General features: G+C 41.3%; 1 protein-coding gene across 3 annotated transcripts in view; it reads left to right on the top strand.

Annotated features, from left to right (window-relative positions):
• The window catches only part of IDO2 (indoleamine 2,3-dioxygenase 2), a 68970-nt gene that overhangs the window by 12335 nt on the left and 36544 nt on the right, over positions 1-20091 (top strand). The window contains exons 2-3 of one of the 3 annotated variants that reach the window (XM_005698880.3): positions 10719-10814; positions 17823-17942. In XM_005698880.3, the coding sequence (XP_005698937.1) occupies positions 10719-10814; positions 17823-17942 (216 nt within the window). Of the gene's footprint in view, positions 1-10718; positions 10815-12069; positions 12721-17822; positions 17943-20091 lie in introns of those variants that run through there. The other 2 variants (XM_018042134.1, XM_005698881.3) reach the window with 2 other exon arrangements.

Below are 20091 nucleotides of genomic sequence, written 5' to 3'. Positions count from 1 at the left end.
GTACTAGACCTGTGTTAACCTTAGCTACATATTTTGTAATTGAGTCTTCTTGCAATGATCTTCATTATTCTCTAATGACTCCTGTGAACAAATTCATCCCTGTCTCTGAAATCTCTCTCTCGGCTGCTCACCTTTCTTGTTTCCACCCTAGTGCAATCCACCACCATTTCTTCCTGGACTGTTGCTTTGTAACCTGTCTTTATTTCCCCTCTTGCCCAACTATAATACATACCCTGCATGGCAGTCAGAGTGACCCTTAAATTAAAAAAAAAATCAAACCACATAACTCCTCTCTTTAAAACAAAATCCTATACTTTGGTGTATCCTCAGAGGCTGCTCATGATGCCTACCCATCTCTTCAAAGTCATCTAATATTTTTGTTTCCTCTTTACTTGGCAGCTATGTCACACCAGCCTCTTTCCATTTTTCCAGTCTTTTATTTCCCTAAAAATCTCTTTCAAATTCTACTCAGTCTAATAGATCACATTCTAATTTTTATAATACTAATAGTATCATCCAACTTTTCCTTACTGACATTTGAATGGTTTAATTTCACTTAAACTTTTAATTTTTTTATAGCTTTCTGTACTATTTTCTTAACCAGAAGCTGATTTCGTGAACCAGTATAATACAGTTTATGTTTCTATGAAATACATGACATCTATAAAATCTGTTCTTTTTCAGATTACAAATGTATTAAGAAGAACTATCCAAAGCAGAATGAAAGGAGGGCTGAGTTTTAGTCAATATCACCTGGAGCCCTGTCTAATTAGCAATTTCACTTTAGGATTACTTAATTACCTTCCTTAAGAACTATGCTCCTTTTTTGACATGCTGCTTACTATTGAGTAGGACTGAATCTCTGAAACTACATGTTAACTTGCAAATTTTTGCTCAAAAGAGCTGCAAGTGATTTCTGTTGAGTAGAAAATATAACCCTAAAGTTTGTGACGGTTGTGCCACAGAAGACATTAACCCATTACCATGTCTTTTAACTTAACAATTAATTTTTTAGCATTCGTTTTTTAAAAACTCTAAACACTTCAGTCTGTCAAATGCTTTTGAAGGAACTTGGCCATCCTGCTGAGTTTCTCATTAATAAACTAAATTTATTTTGGACATGCATTTCATATTTGCGTGAGTCATATTTCAACTTTTGAAAACTATACTTTGACAGATATAAAAGTCCAGAAAAAGAATAATATCAAATAGGAAATTGAAAAAAAAAATAGAAAAAAAGGCCACAGATTTTATTATTTCTGTCCATCCAATTTCTGGGTCTTCTTATCACTGGAATAAGGGGAAGAAAAGCATGTCAAGTTTCTCTGGACTTCTTATTCCCTTGCACTAAACATCTCACCATTCTCCATGTGTTTACTCTCAGGAGGTGCTGGAAAGTACACTGAACTTTGAGTCAGAAGTGGTTTGGCCTGACCACCAACGAGATGCATAACCTTGGGAAAGTTACTTAATTTCTCTGGCTTGAACTTCCTCTATTTTGAAAGTGCACTAATGAGATAATCAATCCTAACTCACAACACAAGTGTAGATAGATTAAAGAAGTAAGCATCAACAGTTACACTAGAAATATTCTAAAAAGAAGTAATATTGGGACAAAAAGAACTTTCTAAGTATAACCAAAAACCCAATGCATAAATGAAAATGCTGGCTCACTTGACTACTCTGATATGAATGGCAGTTTCATACCTGCACCCAAAATGCAATGACAAAGCATAAGACAAGATATTCAAACTCATCAAAAATTATAGAAATGTAAACAATACAATCATAACATGCAAAATTTCTGGAAAACCACACAAACTTCCGAGGGTCATTACTGCTAGATGAGAGGATGAGAACAAGAGTAATTTTACTTTCCACCTTCTAAATTCTGTGCTTTTTGACTGTCTTGCCATCAACATTGACTACATTATTTTAATCATCATTTTTGAGAAAGGAATATTTTTGGATGCTTATTTTATTATTAAATATTAAAATAACTATAGAATTTTAGTGCAAAGAATCCAATGTATGTAGCTTTAAAAATAACAACAAAAAAGTTTGGTAATGCTCAACCTTGTTAGAATTATAAATAAACTGACACTCCCATTATATATTACATATTATAAAAATGCAACTATCAATTCATGTAACTTTTCTGTAAGAAAACCAAGAAGTAGCTCTCCACCATTCCACGTGCAAAAATCTTTCATTCAGTAAATCCACATTTATAAATTTATCCTGTTAATGAGACAATACCTAAAAATGCACATATAGGAATGACTGTTTCAGATTTGTTAATGATGGCCAAAAATTGTAAGCAATTACCAATATTCATTCATAGCACATTAGGATTGTCTGCAGGTGTTGAAACAGATGTGATAGAGAAGTATTAACTAACACCAAAAGGGATGCTGTGTAGAGAAATACTCTTCAGCTGGTCCTGCCCCCAACACTGTAACTTAAAAAAGAATCTGGCAGTCAGAAAGTAATGAAAATAATTCAATATTTTATTCAGCTGCTAGAGGAAAAACCCGCAGGAAGGGTGGGTACTTAACAAAAAAAGTTGTTGGTTTATTTAAGTTTTATTTTTGGTTGCTCTGGGTCTTCACTGCTGTGCGTGGGCTTCCTCTAGTTGCGGGGAGTGGGGAACTATCCTTCCTTGCAGGGTGCTGACTTTCTATCATCATGGTGGCTTCTATGGTTGCGGAGTACAGACTCTAGGCACCCAGGCTTCAGCAGTCACAGGGCATCAGCTCAGATGCTCCTCAGCATGTGGAATATTCCCAGATCAGCAATCAAACCCATGCCCCCTGCATTAACAGGTGGATTCTCAACCACTAGACCACCAAGGAAACCCTGGTGGGTACATTTTTAATGGATTGTAAACTAGCTTTAACATCCTTCCTCCCTTCACTTTTGAGGTCCCCACATCAGTGGTTTTCAAACTTTTGGTTACATTAGCTTCACCTACAGGGCTTGCTAAAACACAGAGGCTGGGTCCCAGCCCTGAGTTTTGGGTTCAATATGTCTGGCAAGGAGTCCCCCAAATTTGCATATCTAACAAGTTTTCACATCATCCCAGTGCTGCCGGACGGGAACTGCATTTGGAGAACCCAGAGGTTCTCAAAGCTCACTGTTTTCTTATATTTGCGGGGTGATACGGGAGTCCAAACACTTGAACTGTTTGAAGAAGGGAGAGGATGAAAAAGAGGAAGAAGGGTAAGAAGCATCTAGGAGTCTAAGGGGAAAGGAGGTATTAAAGAATAGAGGGTGGCTTAGATTGAGGAACAATGGAGTATTTAAAGATTTCAATGCAAGCCCAGAAACAAAAATCCAGGATGCTGTATATATTATTATGTTATATTATGTTTTATAATATATTATATATTATAATATAATATAGTAATTATTATACTAATATATAATTTATATATGTAATTATAATTATATATATATACATATGTATATACGTATATATATAACTGAGTTCAGTGCCTAGTGTGAGAACTACAATCCCACATGTGTCACGTGGTTTGTGGGATTGTAGTTCCCACATGAGGTATTAAACTCAGGCCACCAGTGTGAAAGTACCAAGTCCTAACCACACGGAATTCCCCAGGGTGCTTTAATTCTCAGAATATAAACCCTTTTCTAGGTACCAAAGAAAGAAAGCCAGAGGTGATGACTGACTTACAGCTTTTTCTCAAAACCATTTTAAAAAGACCTCCTGAATACTATGAGTCTCCTTCTGTGATTTCCTTTGAAAATATTATATTCCCTTGTCTCTGTTGCTACATTCAATTGTTGTTGGTAAAACAGGAGAAAAACAAGTTGCCAGTTCAGAGTCAGTTAACCATAAATCTCTCTGCCTCTGTGAGTGTGAGCATTCTCGACTCCACCCCCACTCTGTAAATCCCCAAGCCTGGGTCAGTTATCAGCTTTCTTCAATTCTGCGTCACTGCTAGGGAAAATGACCATTATGCTTATAAGTGTTTTTCACTCTGGGAGACTAGGGGAGTGTAGTGGACTCTACCTTGAGAAATTGAGGAACAGAGTGAAGAATACATGAGGAGAAAATGGTACAGTTTCTTCTTTGTGAATACCCATATTGTTGGGGCCCTGGGCAAGTCACCCCTGAATATGCCTCACTCATATTGATTATTTGTCTTCTGTTCTTTACATTCTTTTTTTTTTTTTTTTGATGTGGACTACTTTTAAAGTCTTTCTTTAATTTTGTTACCATATTGCTTCTGCTTTATGTTTTGACTCTGACTACAAAGCATGTAGGATCTTCATTTCCCAACAAGGGCTTGAAGCCACACCACCTGCGTTGGAAGGCAAAATCCCAACCACTGGACCAGCAGGGAAGTCCTTCATAGTGATTATACTGAACTAAAGTTACTAAAGAGACAGTCAGGGTGGGAAGTGGGAGGGAGGATCATATATATACCCATGGCTGATTCATGTCAACATATGGCAGAAACCAACACAATATTGTAAAGCAATTATCCTCCAATTAAAAGCAAATTTTAAAAAATAAAAGAAAAAGACCATTTAAAAACAGAAAGAAACAGTAAGTTCAAACGGAACTTTGACCCTCTTTTCTGTCTCCCTAGAATCAGGAAATAAATCTCTCCTATGAAAGATGCCCTCCTTGCATATGGAAATAGGAAGACACCCTTATCACTATAGGCAGGGAATTTGAGCCTAGAAGCCTAAGTAAATAAAACATAAAACCCTGTTAGTTCTTTAATTGATGACCCCAGGACAAGACTGAATAGATTCTTCACTAAATTCCTGAAGCCCAAGGTTCATTGTCTTGTCCATTCATCACAGATTTATCGTTACTTTGTCTAAAAAGAATAAAAGGTGCCTGCTGTGGTCACTTCTCAGGTCCCATTTCTTTGGTCCCATTTCTAATAGTCTGTATGCATAAGCTATTAATAACATTCCTTTCTTTTTCTCCTGTTAATCTGTTTTGTGTCAATTTACTGTGAGTCCAAACTCAAGAACTTAGGAAAGGTAGAGGGGAAAATTCCGCCCCCCCTGACAATATCTATATTAAAAATTTTAAATTATGAAATTATGATAATCTGGTATAATTTGAGAAAGCTACAAAAGGGTGCCCCAATTTGTCCTGAATTGATAGAAGATAGAAAGCAGAGGATTAAATAAAGTCTATAATTTTCACAGGTTGTGCATTGGATGTTAAATTCACCCAGTTTTATTTTACTTTCTGACAAATAAGTGACTTATTGGTAACTTATAGACCTATAGCTCTCCAAACTAATTGTTTTCAAACTTCCCTGGGTTTTCTAAGTCATGATACTGCATTATAATATACCTACTATGCATTGTGATATATTTGTATTTTGTGTTTAATTTCCTGTTCTCCTTCTCCTACAATGAATTTAACACACACCTCTCTCCTCAAATCATACAACCTGACTCTACACTACCGTTTGCTGAGAAATTAAGTTCATAAGAAATGAATTCCTTCATACTTCAGACTTTCTTGTTCTCTTTAGTTAAAAAAAATTATTGATTTTTATTTTTGGCTGTGCTGGGTCTTCATTGCTGCTCGGGATTTTCCTAGTTACAGCGAGCTGGGCCTACTGTCTCCTTGTGTTGCACAGGCTTCTCTTGCTGTGGCTCTAGGACATGTGGCTCAGTAGTTGTGGCTCCCCGGCTCTGGAGCACAGACTCATCAGTTGTGGCACATGGACTTAGTTGCTGTGAGGCATATGGGAACTTCCCAGACCAGGGATGGAACTCTGTCTCCTGCATTGGCAGGCAGATTCTTTACCACTAAGCCACCAGGGCAGCCCTCCTATTCCTTTAACTATGTTCCATCGGGGCTCTTTCTCTCCTCCTCCCCTTCCTCATGATTCTTTTCTTTTTTATTTCCTCTCTCCTTTTTCTTTAGTCTGTGCTTCTTGAGTAGCAGACTGTAAACCCACTCACATCGTTTATTCTTCAGTGGAAACAGCTCTCAAACACAAACTTCCCCCTTGTTAATGCCCTATGCTGTTGTTTCATCGCTAAGTCGTGTCTGACTCTTTGCGACCCCATGGACTGTAGCCTACCTGGCTTCTCTACTCATGGGATATTCCAGGCAAGAATACTGGAGTGGGTTGCCATTTCCTTCTCAAGGGGATCTTCCTGACCCAGGGATTGAACCTGCGTCTCCTGCTTTGGCAGGTGGATTCTTTACCACTGAGCCACCTGGGAAGCCCTAATACCTTATGGTGCTCCCAAAAAAGTAATTCACGTATTCAGTCTCTATGCTTTTACCTCTTTAGCACACTATACTCAAACCCTGTTTCCATGACCCCCATCTGAATTGGTGTGTATGTGTTAGTGATGTTTCAGTCTTTATTTTAAACAGGTAACCTTACCTAAAATGATGCATTTGGCCATTTGATAGATAAATCACTGTTGTTGTTCACTCACTCAGTTATGTCCGACTCTTTGAGACTCTATGGACTGCAGCAAGTCAGACTTCCTTGTTCTTAACCATCTCCCAGAGTTTGCTCAAACTCATGTCCATTGAGTCAATGATACCATCCAACCACCTAATCCTCTGTTGCCTCCCTTACCCCCTGCCTTCAGTCATTCCCAGTATCAGGGTCTTTTCCAGTGAGTCAGCTGTTCACATCAGGTGGCCGAAGTATTGGAGCTTCAGCTTCAGCATGAGGCCTTCCAATGACTATTTCAGGTTGATTTCTTTTAGGATTGACTAGTTTGATCTCCTTGCAATCCAAGGGATTCTCAAGAGTCTTCTCTAGCAACCAGTTCAAAAGCATCAATTCTTTGGCTCTCAGCCTTTTTGTTGTTGTTGTTGGTTATCTATTTTTTTTCTATTTTAAAATTTTATTTTTACTTTATTTTGCTTTACAATACTGTATTGGTTTTGCCATACATTGACATGAATCAGCCACGGGTGTACATGAGTTCCCAATCCTGAGCCCCTCTCCCATCTCCCAGCCCATATCATCTCTCTGGATCTTCCTCGTGCACCAGCCCCAAGCATCCTGTATCCTGTATTGAACATAGACTGGAGATTCGTTTCAGCAGATGAATGGCTCTCAGCCTTTTTTATGATCCAACTCTCACATCCAGAGAACCCTGACTACTGGAAAAGCCATAGCTTTGACTATACAAAACATTGTTGGCAAATTGATGCCTCTGCCTTTAATATGCTGTCTAGGTTGGTCATAGCTTTTCTTCCAAGAAGCAAGTGTCTTTTAATTTCATGGTTGCAGTCACCATCTGAGGTGGTTTTGGAGGTCAAGAAAATAAAGTCTGTCACTGTTTCCATTTTTTTCCCCATTTATTTGTCATGAAGTGATGGAACCAGATGCCATGATCTTAGTTTTTGAATGTTGAGTTTTAAGCCAGCTTTTTCACTCTCTTTCACTTTCATCAAGAGGCTCTTTAGTTCCTTTTTGCTTTCTGCCATTAGGGTGGTATCTACATATTTGATGTTATTGATATTTCTCCCAGCAATCTTGATTCCAGTTAGTGTTCCATCCAGCCTGGCATTTCACATGATGTGAAATGCATAGAAGTTAAATAAGTAGGGTGACAATATTTAGCCTTGACATACTCCTTTCCCAATTTGGAACTGGTCTATTGCTTCATGTCCAGTTCTAATTGCTGCTTCTTGACCTGCATGCAAATTTCTCAGGAAGCTGGTAAGGTGGTCTGGTATTCCCATCTCTTCAAGAATTTTCCAGAGTTTGTTGTCTTCCACAGAGTCAAAGGCTTTAGCATAGTCAATGAAGTAGAAGTAGGTGCTTTTTTAAAATTCCCTTGCTTCTTCCATGAGCCAACAGATGTTGACAATTTGACCTCTGGTTCCTCTGCCTTTTCTGAATCTAGCTTGTACATCTGAAAATTCTCAGTTGGTGTACTGTTGAAGCCTAGCTTGAAGGATTTTGAGCATTACCTTGCTAGCACATGAAATGAGCACAATTGTAAGGTAGTTTGAATATTCTTTAGGATTGGAATGAAAATTTACCTTTTCCAGTCTATGGCTACTGCTAAGATTTCCAAACTTGCTGGCATGTTGAGTGCAACACTTTAACAGCATCATCTTTTAGGATTTCAAATAGCACAACTGGAATCCCATCATCTCCACTAGCTTTATTCATAGTGATACTTTCTAAGGCCTTCCCACTTGACTTCACACTCCAGGATGTCTGGCTCTAGGTGAGTGATCATGCCATTGCAGCTATCTGGGTCATAAAGATCTTTTTTGTATAGTTCTTCTGTATATTCTTGCCACCTCTTCTTAATATTCTCTGTTTCTGTTACATCCATACTGTTTCTGTCCTTTATTGTGCCCACCTTTGCATGAAATGTGCCTTTGGTATTTCTAATTTTCTTGATGAGATCTCTAATCTTTCCCATTCTATTGTTTTCCTCTATTTCTTTACATTGTTCACTTAAGAAGTCTTAAAAGATGTCTGGCTCTCCAAGAAACCCTCTAATGTCTTGACTTCCATAGGGTGGTTCTTTTCTGGCTCATTGAGCCTCTGTGCATGTCTTCATAATCTGAATTGCTGGATTTATTTTCTCTGCCTGCCTTGTAAGATTCCCCAGTGCATTGATCTAAGCCTTCCCTTTTCACTTTGCAACTTCTCCTGAATTATCTTTGTATACTCTTGCCATTTTAACCACAAAGTGGAATTTGCACTACTATGATACTCCCAATTGCATATTTCTAACGTTAATTTTCTCCTGAACTCCCAATTGTATATCCAGCTGCCCAGTATATAGCCATATCTTGACATTCCATGGATATTTTAGGTGACATTCCATGGATTTTTTAGACAGATCTAAAAATAAATTCAGTTCTAATGAGGTGGATGAAACTGGAGCCTATTATACAGAGTGAAGTAAGCTAGAAAGAAAAACACCAATACAGTATACTAACACATATATATGGAATTTAAAAAGATGGTAACGATAACCCTGTATGCGAGACAGCAAAAGAGACACAGATGTATAGAACAGTCTTTTGGACTCTGTGGGAGAGGGAGAGGGTGGGATAATTTGGGAGAATGGCATTGAAACATGTACAATACCATACATGAAATGAATCGCCAGTCCAGGTTCGATGCATGATACTGGATGCTTGGGGCTGGTGCACTGGGATGACCCAGAGGGATGGCACAGGGAGGGAGGAGGGAGGAGGGTTCAGGATGGGGAACACATGTATACCTGTGGTGGATTCATGCTGATGTATGGCAAAACCAATACAATATTGTAAAGTAATTAACCTCCAATTAAAATAAATAAATTTATATTTTAAAGTATATAGAATAAATAAACAAATAAATATAAATAAATTCAGTATTATATGCCCTGTCTGTGACTCCACCTGTATTTCTGTTTCAATTCATGGTGTTCTCACCAATTCATCCAATCACCTGATCCATGGAAATCATCCTCATTGCCTCTACCTTTTTTTTCCCCCAATTTCTTTTAAATCGGAGGATAATTGCTTCACAATGTTGTGTTGGTTTCAGCTGTACAACAATGTGAATCATCCATAAGCGTACATATATCCCCTCTCTCTTGAAACTCCCTCCCACCTCCCCCCATGCCACCCCCTAGGTCATCACATAGTGCCGGGCTGGGCTCCCTGTGTTATATAGAAGCTTCCCACTAGCTTTCTATTTTATGCAGAGTAATGTGTAAATATCAGTGCTACTCCCTCACTTGGTCCCACCCTCTCCTTCTCCTGATGTGTCTACAAGTCCATTCTCTGTGTCTCTATTCTTGTCCTGCAAATGGGTTCATTAGCACCACCTTTTTAGATTTCTTATGTGTGAGTTAATACATGATAGCTCTTTTTCTCCTTCTGACTTACTTCATTCTGTATAACAGGCTCTAGGTTCATCCACCTCACTAATGGATGAGTGACTTCCATTTGTTATGAGTCATTTGTCATTACTTTGTCATTTCTCTTAAACTTTAGATTTGAGTAATACTGAATGATCTGTAATCCCAAGAACAGATGATTTATCCATCATCTGCTCTGTTTCAAAACATGCCTTCTCATCCTCAAATTGCCAACTAGAAAAGCCACTTTCAGACCCTAATACTGGCCCCATCTGTCATGTTTCTCTGACCATTTCCCTTTAATCCTCTAGAATAACCAACAGAATTAACCACTTCCTCCTCTTCTAGTTCTTAAGTGTACTGTGCCATGTTAAGTCACTTGAGTAGTGTCCAGCTCTTTGTGACCACATGGACTGTAACCCTCCAGGCTCCTCTGTCCATGGGAATTCTCCAGACAAGAATACTGGAGTGGGTTGCCATGCTTTTCTCCATGGGATCTTCCTGACCCAGGGATCAAACCCACATCTCCTGCGGCTCCTGCATTGTAGGCAGATTCTTTACCACTGAGCCCCCAGGGGAGCCCTTTCTTAAGCTTACACACAGCCATAATCAAACATATTATACTGCATTGGTTATGTCTGATGACACTTTATTTATCCCTTAGTAGTCACATGCTCCTAACCGCAAGCACTGTATTTTAGTCACCTGTGTATCAATGCCTCACATCGGATTCAGTGAATTCTCAGTATTTGTTGAATAGAATTGATCTGAATTCTGCCTTAAGACTGAAATCTGAAAGTGGCAATGAGGCTGCTTCACAGAGAGGTCTGAAATACTGAGACATTTGAATTTTCTGAATGCAGAGAGAACTCCCTGGTCACTATAGTCCTTGGATGGAAATTGCCAACAGACTTCCCCAGCTGATTGAGAGCCACCAGCTTCGAGCTCAAGTAAACGAGGTACAACATTTTGTGTTCTTCTCCTTGACCCTTTCTCACTACCCTATTTTCATCCTCTCATCACTTTTCTTTCTCAACATTGTAGACATGGATCAGCTGACCACTCACTATGGTGACTTCATCCACAGAACTAAAACAATCTCACTCCTGGTGATGAGTGGAATAACACTTGCTTCTGGTATGATGTGTGTTTCCCTAAAATTTCCAGAGCCTACACAGAACAATTCCTGGACTATATTATATGAAGCACTCAAGAAATATTTGTTTTTTAAATAAAGAAGGCAATCTGGTTGAGAATTGTCAGGAAATTGATGGATAAGATGTAGCTGGGTCAGGATAGGCATGGAATTCTCAGTGTCCTCACGCCAAGGCCCATTGTCAGGGTTCCCCTCCCTCTGGGTGAAGTCACACTGATTTATTGTTGGAGTCCTAAAAAAGAGTTGAGCCAAGAGACTTTCTCAGTTATACAGCCAGTGTTAGCAGATTCTTCAGAAATCATTGATAAGCCTTAATCAGAAAGGAATAACAACGAAACTAGGGGACTTACAGAGAAATATAGGACTATTTATCTATGATAATAAGTACTAAAAGGTAATTTAACACCTATTTGAACAGCTAACATTTTTTAAAATCTGGCAATAGCAAACACTGGTGATGATATATGCAAAGAGACTCTCATTCACATTGCTGATGAGAATGCAAAATATCACAGCTACCCTGGAAGATGGTCTGCAAAATATCACAGCTACCCTGGAAGATGGTCTGCAAAATATCACAGCTACCCTGGAAGAAGGCCTGCAAAATATCACAGCTACCCTGGCAGGTTCTTTTTAAAAAAAAAAAAAAAAAAAACATATAATTTTGTGTTAAGGTATAGCTCTGATGGCTCAGAAAGATCTCTGCCTGCAATGGGGGAGACCCAGGTTTTATCCCTGGGTTAGGAAGAGCCCCTGGAGAAGGGAATAGCTACCCCACTGCCAGTATTCTTGCCTAGAGAATTATATGGACAGAGGAGCCTGGCAGGCTACAGTCCAAGGAGTCTCAAAGAGTTGGACACAACTGAGTGACTAACACTTTCACTTTCACTCATAGCCAATTAACAATGTTATGATAGTTTCCGGTGAACAGGAAAGAGGCTTAACCATACACATACATGTGTCCATTCTCAAACTCCCCTTCCATCGAGGTGGCAGATTCAAATAAAGAATTACCATATGACCCAGCAATCACATTACTACATATTTACCCAAGTAAACTGAAATTTTGTGTTCATGCAAAAGCTGATGTGTAAGTGATTACCTAAACCAGAAACCACCAAGATGTCCCTCAACAGGGGAATTTCAAACTGAGTACAAAGGCCTGAACATTTGTGTGGTTCCCAAATTCATACATTGAAATCCTAATCCCCAATGTGATGGTGTTAGGAGGCAGAGCCTTTGGAGGTGATTAGTCAGAGATCTCCTGAGAAACAGACTCTTTTCTTTTCCTATCTATCCAGAAAGAGACTTATTAGGAGGGATTGACTCACATGATTACCTAGGCTGAAAAGTCCCACAATCTGCCACCTGCAAGTTGGAGGAGGCCCAGGAAAGCTGAGAACCCATGAGCCAGTGGTGCAAGTTCCAGGCTGAGTCTGAAGATCTAAGAACTAGGAGTGCTAATGCTAGGGGTCAGGGAAGTGGCTGTCCCAGCTTAAACAGAGCAAAGTCATCCTTTCTCCACTATTTTGTTCTATTCAGGCCCTAAACGGAGCAGTGATTCCACCGGAGCTGGTGAGGTGAGGTTCCTTACTCAGTCTCCACATCTCTTCCAGAACCTCTCAGAGACACACCCCAAAATGTTTACCAGCCATCTGGGCTTCTCTTAACCTAGTCCAACTGATGCATCAAATCGACCAACACCCAAGGTAATCAGATCATGAGAGAAGAAGGGGATAGTCATAAATGGGATGGGTGCCCTTATCAGAGTGACCCCAGGGCTCTATGACACTCTGTTGCTGTCATGGGAAGATTCAGCAAGAAGATAGCAAGATGGTTCTCAACAGAACCCAATCATGCTGGCACCCTGATCTTGGACTGCCAGCTTCCAAAATCAAAATAATTAAATTTCCATTGTTCATAAGCCATCTAGCCTGTGGTACTTTGTTACAGCAGTCTGGAAGACACTGAGTTGTCTTCATATGATGGAATGCTATTCAGTGGCAAAGAGGAATAAGCTATTGGTTTATTCAACAATATGGATGAACTTTATGTACATTTTGCTAAATGAAACATGTCAGAACCGAAAAGTTACATATCCCGATTCCATTCATGTGACATTGCAGAGAAGGTGAACACTATAAGGACAGAACAGAGGTCAATGGTGATGAGGGGCTGAGGAGAAATGATTACAAAAGGGGGATTTTAGGATAACATGACTGTCATCTATGGTATTCTGGTGGTGGATACGTGCTTTTATGCATTTGCGAAACCCATAGAATTGTACATCACATAGTGAAGCGTCTGCAAATTTTAAACTATTAACCAGAATGTTGGGAGATGCTGGAATGGAATGCAGACAATAACACCTAGGTGAATCTAGCTGTCTTACAGATGCATAACATCATTTTAGGGAAGAGGGTAGGGAAGAGGAGGTGACCTAAGTTACTCAGGAAAGTGATGCTGTGACTGGTGCTGGGTTAAAAAAGAACCATTTGTAATCACTGTGCTCAAGCTGGTGAATTTGTTTTGCAAAGCAGTACAGTTGAACAATTCTGAAACCACTGTGTGCGTGTGTGTGTGTGTGTACACACACTCGGCTGAGCAAATAAATAAATGGCTTGTGGATGATATTTTACTGTCAGAGATGCAAGTCATACATCAGCAAGGGAGGGAAATGAGATCAACCTGCGACACCAGGTTAGAGTGGAGACATCTGACATGTTTAGCATTTTAGCATCATTTATGTGGATTCTTTGGAGAAGGAAATGGCAACCCACTCCCGTATTGTTGCCTTGAGAATCCCATGGACAGAGGAACAGACCCGGCTACAGTCCATGGGGTCGCAAGAGTCGGACACAACTCTGACTAAACCACGATCACCATGTGGGTTCTTTACCCCTAGCGCCACCTGGGACGCCCTTATATACACACGCATGCACACTGATACATAGATGGACAAATAAAGTTATGTGGATAAACAGTGTATCTAATAGGTGTACGGGCTTGCCAGGTAGCTCAGTGGTAAAGAATCTTCCTGTCAAGCAGGAGATGCGAGTTCTATCCCTAGGTAAGGAAATACCCTGGAGAAGGAAATGGCAGCCCAATTCAGTATTCTTGCCTAGGAAATCCCATCGACAAAGGAGCTTGGTGGCCTATAGCCCACGGGATTGCAAAAGAGTTGGACACGGCTTAGGGACTAAACAGCAGCAGCAGCATAACAAGTGTACACACACACAACTTGCTGCTTATTCATCCAGTCGTGTCAGACTCTTTGCAACCACATACACTGCAGCCCTTGAGGCTCCTCTTTCCATTGGATTCTCTAGGCAAGAATATTGGAGTGGATTCCTATGTCCCCGTCCAGGGGATCTTCCTGACCCAGGGATGGAACCCAGGTCTCCTGCATTGCAGGCAGATTCTTTACCCCTGAGCAACCAGGGCACACCTCCACCCCCATACACATGCATTATTTCCTAACTTTGCCCACTGTGAGAATCTAGAAACAGTGGGATCACAGTAGCAAAGAGCAAACCCAGTGTCCATTTATTTGAACTCTTTTCCAATCAATGGAAGTAGAGCTCCTTGGAGAAAGAGTTGATTATAAATCCTGAGCTAGGAAAAATAGAAGGTGACCCCAGAACATCTTGGGACTTTATTCCTTTACCTTGAGGCTGCAGGGTAGGTAGCCAATAGCCACTCATGGGCACTGAGCCCTTGAAATATGACTGGGACAAATTAACATGTCAGATATCCATTGGATTTTGAAGACTTACTATAAAAGGAGAGTGTAAAATATCTCAATATTTTTAATATTGATCATGTGTTAACATTTTGCATATATTAACCTTGATAAAATGTTATTAAAATTAATTCCAATTTAGTGTTTTTTTTTCTTTCCTATTTTTATAAAATGTGGCTGATAGAAAATGTAAAATGACACATATGGCTTTCAGATTTCCATCTGGCAGAGCACAGGGCGGTGGCCCACAGAACTGAACTGGAACCCTGGCTCAGCCCCTCCTGGCTCTGTTCAGTTCAGTTCAGTTCAGTTGCTCAGCCGTGTCCAACTCTTTGTGACCCCATGAATCGCAGCACACCAGGCCTCCCTGTCCATCACCAACTCCCGGAGTTCACTCAGACTCACGTCCATAGAGTCAGTGATGCCATCCAGCCCATCTCATCCTCTGTTGTCCCCTTCTCCTCCTGCCCCCAATCTCTCCCAGCATCAGAGTCTTTTCCAGTGAGTCAACTCTTTGCCTGAGGTGGCCAAAGTACTGGAGTTTCAGCTTTAGCATTATTCCTTCCAAAGAAACCCCAGGGCTGATCTCCTTCAGAATGGACTGCTTGGATCTCCTTGCAGTCCAAGGGCTCTCAAGAGTCTTCTCCAACACCACAGTTCAGAAGCATCAATTCTTCGGTGCTCAGCCTTCTTCACAGTCCAACTCTCACATCCATACATGACCAAAGGAGAAACCATAGCCTTGACTAGACGGACCTTAGGCGGCAAAGTAATGTCTCCGCTTTTGAATATGCTTTCTAGATTGGTCATAACTTTTCTTCCAAGGAGTAAACGTCTTTTAATTTCATGGCTGCAATCACCATCTGCACTGATTTTGAAGCCCCAAAAAATAAAGTCTGACACTGTTTCCACTGTTTCTCCATCTATTTCCCATGAAGTGATGGAACCAGATGCCATGATCTTCGTTTTCTGAATTGTGAGCTTTAAGCCAACTTTTTCACTTTCATCAGGAGGCTTTTTAGCTCCTCTTCACTTTCTGCCGTAAGGGGGGTGTCATCTGCATATCTGAGGTTATTGATATTTCTCCCGGCAATCTTGATTCCAGCTTGTGTTTCTTCCAGCCCAGCGTTTCTCATGATGTACTCTGCATATAAGTTAAATAAACAGGGTGACAATATACAGCCTTGATGTACTCCTTTTTCTATTTGGAACCAGTCTGTTGTTCCATGTCCAGTTCTAACTGTTGCTTCCTGGCCTGCATACAGATTTCTCAAGAGGCAGGTCAGGTGGTCTGGTATTCCCCTCTCTTGAAGAATTTTCCACAGTTTCTTGTGATCCACACAGTCAAAGGTTTTGGCCTAGTCAATAAAGCAGAAATAGATGTTTCTCTGGAACTCTCTTGCTTTTTCCATGATCCAGCAGATGTTGGCAATTTGATCTCTGGTTCCTCTGCCTTTTCTAAAACCAGCTTGAACATCAGGAAGTTCACGGTTCACATGTTGAAGCCTGGATTGGAGAATTTTGAGCATTACTTTACTAGCGTGTGAGATGAGTGCAATTGTGTGGTAGTTTGAGCATTCTTTGGCATTGCCTTTCTTTGGGATTGGAAAGAAAATTGACCTTTTCCAGTCCTGTGGCCACTGTTGAGTTTTCCAAATTTGCTGGCATATTGTAACCTTGGGCAAGTATCTTACCCTCACTGATCCTCAGTTCTGGCCTGTGGGTCTTGGGAAATAGATGGGATACCAACCTGAGTGAGAAGCTTTTAGCATCAAGGCTTGGACACTTTAATAACTGCCTTAGAGTAAGTACTGAATAAATAACTGTGGTTGTAATTTTCAGGCTGGCTCTTGTTAAAATGCAATATCTCAGTGGTCCCCCCAACGCTGCCTTTCCCCTCTTCCCTCCCTTCCCCGCCCACACCCCCCTAATGCACAGAACTTTCAAGATTGTATCTCAGCCGATTTTTAGGGCAAAATGTGGCATCTGGTACAAATCGGAAGACAGGGAAAGGCTGCCCCTAGCGGACCATGGAGGAAGGGGTCCCATCGCAGAGGCAGAAGCTTCTGCGAGGCGGTGGGCGATAGGACCCCTGGTCCCATCCCACTCCCCTCTCAAAGAGATACATGCCATGTCCACAACCACCCTTCTGGCGCTTGGGACCCCAGAGAGGGGCACCTGGAAGGATCTAGATCAGACTGTGTCTAGAACTGGGGGCAGGATAGGGAGTCAGAGGAAACCCAGCAGGGATGTGCAGGGAAATTAGAGCTCAGAGGCTGTTGGTGTCAACCGAAAAAGGCAGGATGGCCTGAACTAAACTGAGAAAGTGGTACTATTTGCATAGGCGTGGCTGTCAGTAATAAAATATTTGTGTACAGTGTATTGCTTTCAATGGCAACATGGCCTTCACACTTCCTTATGACTGGGTATGTCTGGCAGGACAGAGAGATGCTGCCCAAAGAGGTAAGAAGCGGTGAAGTGAAAAGACCCACCCAGGGTCACCGGAAGGGTTCGGACAAAGACTAAACAGCCTTTGGGGTCCCCTCGACCACTTCCTGGTAGGGAATTTGTTGGGTGGATTCCTAACTCCGTTGGGCTCTGTTTACCTTTTCACCTAGGAATTACACCGAGAGTTACGCCCACAGCAGCTGGGCTGCTACTGAGGTTCAACAGTACCCATTAAGCAGGTGTATGATAAGGCAGGATTGTAAAAGTTGCCCTGGGAGACTCCCCATGATACATGATATCAGTCTTGGGACTATGTTATTCTGTTTATAGAACACTCCAATCAAGCTGCCGCTTCAGTAATGGTGACCAGTGTCCAGGCACTACCATGGGCACAATTTGAAGGCTTGCATGGGATGTACATATTGGTATTTCATGAACAATATCGTGTGAAAGACCTCTCTTACTGCAGTATCCTAAGATCAGGGCAGAAATGAGTGTGTGAGAATCACCTTAACTAAAAGATAACCTACCTGTTACACCCAAAAGACCCTTCAAGCCACAAAACTCCCACGGCCATTGCACCCTCACAACTGGTAATCTCTTGACATTTCTCCTGAACAGATGCCGCTCTTGAACTGCCAGTTCCTCACAGGTTACCGAGAGTGGCGCCTGGCACACCTAGTCCTGAGCTTTATCACCATGGGGTATGTCTGGCAGGACGGAGAGACGCAGCCCAAAGAGGTAGGGACAAAGGGACTCCTGTCTTGTCATCTGGCAGGTTCCCTGTACCTGGAGAACACTGTTTACACTGTTTTCCTGAAAAATGGGTCCTTTCATGTTCTTCCCTTTGGGTCTGAGATGTAGGAAGTGTAAAGGCTTCCCAGGTGGCTCAATGGTAAATAATCTGCCTGCAATACAGGAGAGATGAGTTCAATCCCTGGGTCAGGAGGATCTCCTGGAGAAGGAAATGGCAACCCACTCCAGTATTTTTGCCTGAGAAAGCTCATGAACAGAGGAGGCTGGGGGCCTACAGTCTGTGAGGGTCTCAAAGAGTCAGACATGACTTAGCTATTACCCAAGAGCAGCAGTAAAATGAAGTGCAAAAGGCCTGTTTAAATGAAAGACCATTTCTCCCCACCTGGCCAGGAAGTTAATTTTCTTCAGAACTGGGAGCCTTTTCATTTGTTTTTTAATTTTTTTTTTTCTTTCTGACGCTCACCTTCTTCTAAGAATTTTAAACTGTTGCATTTGAAGGCAAGTCATAAGATATCATGAAACACTGAATGACTTCTATTTTACAGCATTTTGTGCTCTTACACACATCAGTAACTGCCGGGGTCCAGCCCCGGTGAATCCAGGGAATTCGAAGCAGGGACAGAGTCGGCAAGGAAAAACTTATTTACTCAGAAATATAAAGAGAGATTAGGAAAGAATAGTGCGGTAGGAAAATTAGCGGAGAAAAGAGGCTGAATAACTTGGTTTACACAGAGAACCAATAAAACTCCAAGACAAGGGGTTTGCACCGTCTACATAGGCCACCGGCGCCCACTTGAATAGCGGAGGGTGCCCCGCCTTGGGCTCCCTCTCGCGTGGGTCTTAGAAGCCAGGGCAAATAAGTAGACACGGTGAGCCTCCATGCTCCAGATGGGAATTCAGCCAGAAAAGGGAGAAAAGAACGACATGGGGGAACCAAGCATTGGTGCCAGACCCACAACTTTATTTTCAAAAGCAGCTTATATACCCCAAGTTGTACATAAAGAAATAATGGAATATGCAGTGTTATGCAGGGGCAGCAGTCCTGGCCCTTATTGAGACCAGGCTTTCCTTTTGCATACCTTCCCATATACAAAAGTTCTTAGGTGGTTTTATATCATCTTCTGGCCAGGGGGCCTGTTAACATTTTTATGGCTCTTTTCCTAGATAAATGTCTATCACCCAGAGAACTCATTTTCCCCTGAAGTGTTTTTTCATTAATCTGCATCACCCTCAAAATATAAATAAAGTTACATTCCTATAGAACAAAGGTGCAGTGGGTTATAACAAAGAAAGTACTTAACTCAAAGATCTAATGTTGCTAATTCCAGGGTTACTACCTATTTTTTCTACATACCAACTATATCAACAAATAAAAGATATGAAAACTTGGCAGCAAGTATTGGCTCAACAAATGAAACCCTTAATCAGTCCTATTCTAAATGATTTTGACTCCTCAGAAGCCGCTACATTCCTAGGATGTTTTAAGCTTCCTGTGCCTCTTGCAGTCGGGAGGCCTCAAACAATCACATGCGCAGCTGTAAGAGTCCTGCAGGCAGGCTAGAAAGTCATCAGAGGGGATTTTGGATTGAAACACTCTTATTATGCCCAGGAGACTTATTATCTAAAAGCTCTAAATTAACTTTTTCCTGAAAAAGGTGGTGGAGGGACAGCCCCCTGTTAATGTCAGAAGAGTAGGTGGAAAGCATAACACAGTAAAGCAGGCAGACTCTGGTTTGGGGGCAGATGCACGAGCAGATCCAGCGAGGCTCCCTTAAGGCCCGACTCGCCTTTGCCTGTCGGGCCCCTTAACCTCAAGACCTTTGCCATGGTGGGACTCCTCATGCTGGCTTCCAGCAAGTAACCACAGTGTTCACAATCTCATACACTAAGTATAGCAATGCTGTACCCATTTTACAGACAGCCAAGGACTACAAGTTAAATTTCTGGCCCAAGGCTAGGTAGCAAGTTTGTGGAAAATCCAGGGTCACAACCCAGACCTTCTGATTTCCCTAATGCAGCCTTCATTCCCCAGAGACACACATTACCATTTATAACACTATGCTTACTTTTTTGATGTTGCTTGTCATCTACCAAATGCTGGTCTCTCTCTTAAAATTTCATGCAATTCTCTTCT

This window comes from Capra hircus, chromosome 27, assembly GCF_001704415.2.
Source record: "Capra hircus breed San Clemente chromosome 27, ASM170441v1, whole genome shotgun sequence".
Classification (NCBI taxonomy): domain Eukaryota; kingdom Metazoa; phylum Chordata; class Mammalia; order Artiodactyla; family Bovidae; genus Capra; species Capra hircus.
This window is presented reverse-complemented; position numbering and strand designations above follow the sequence as displayed.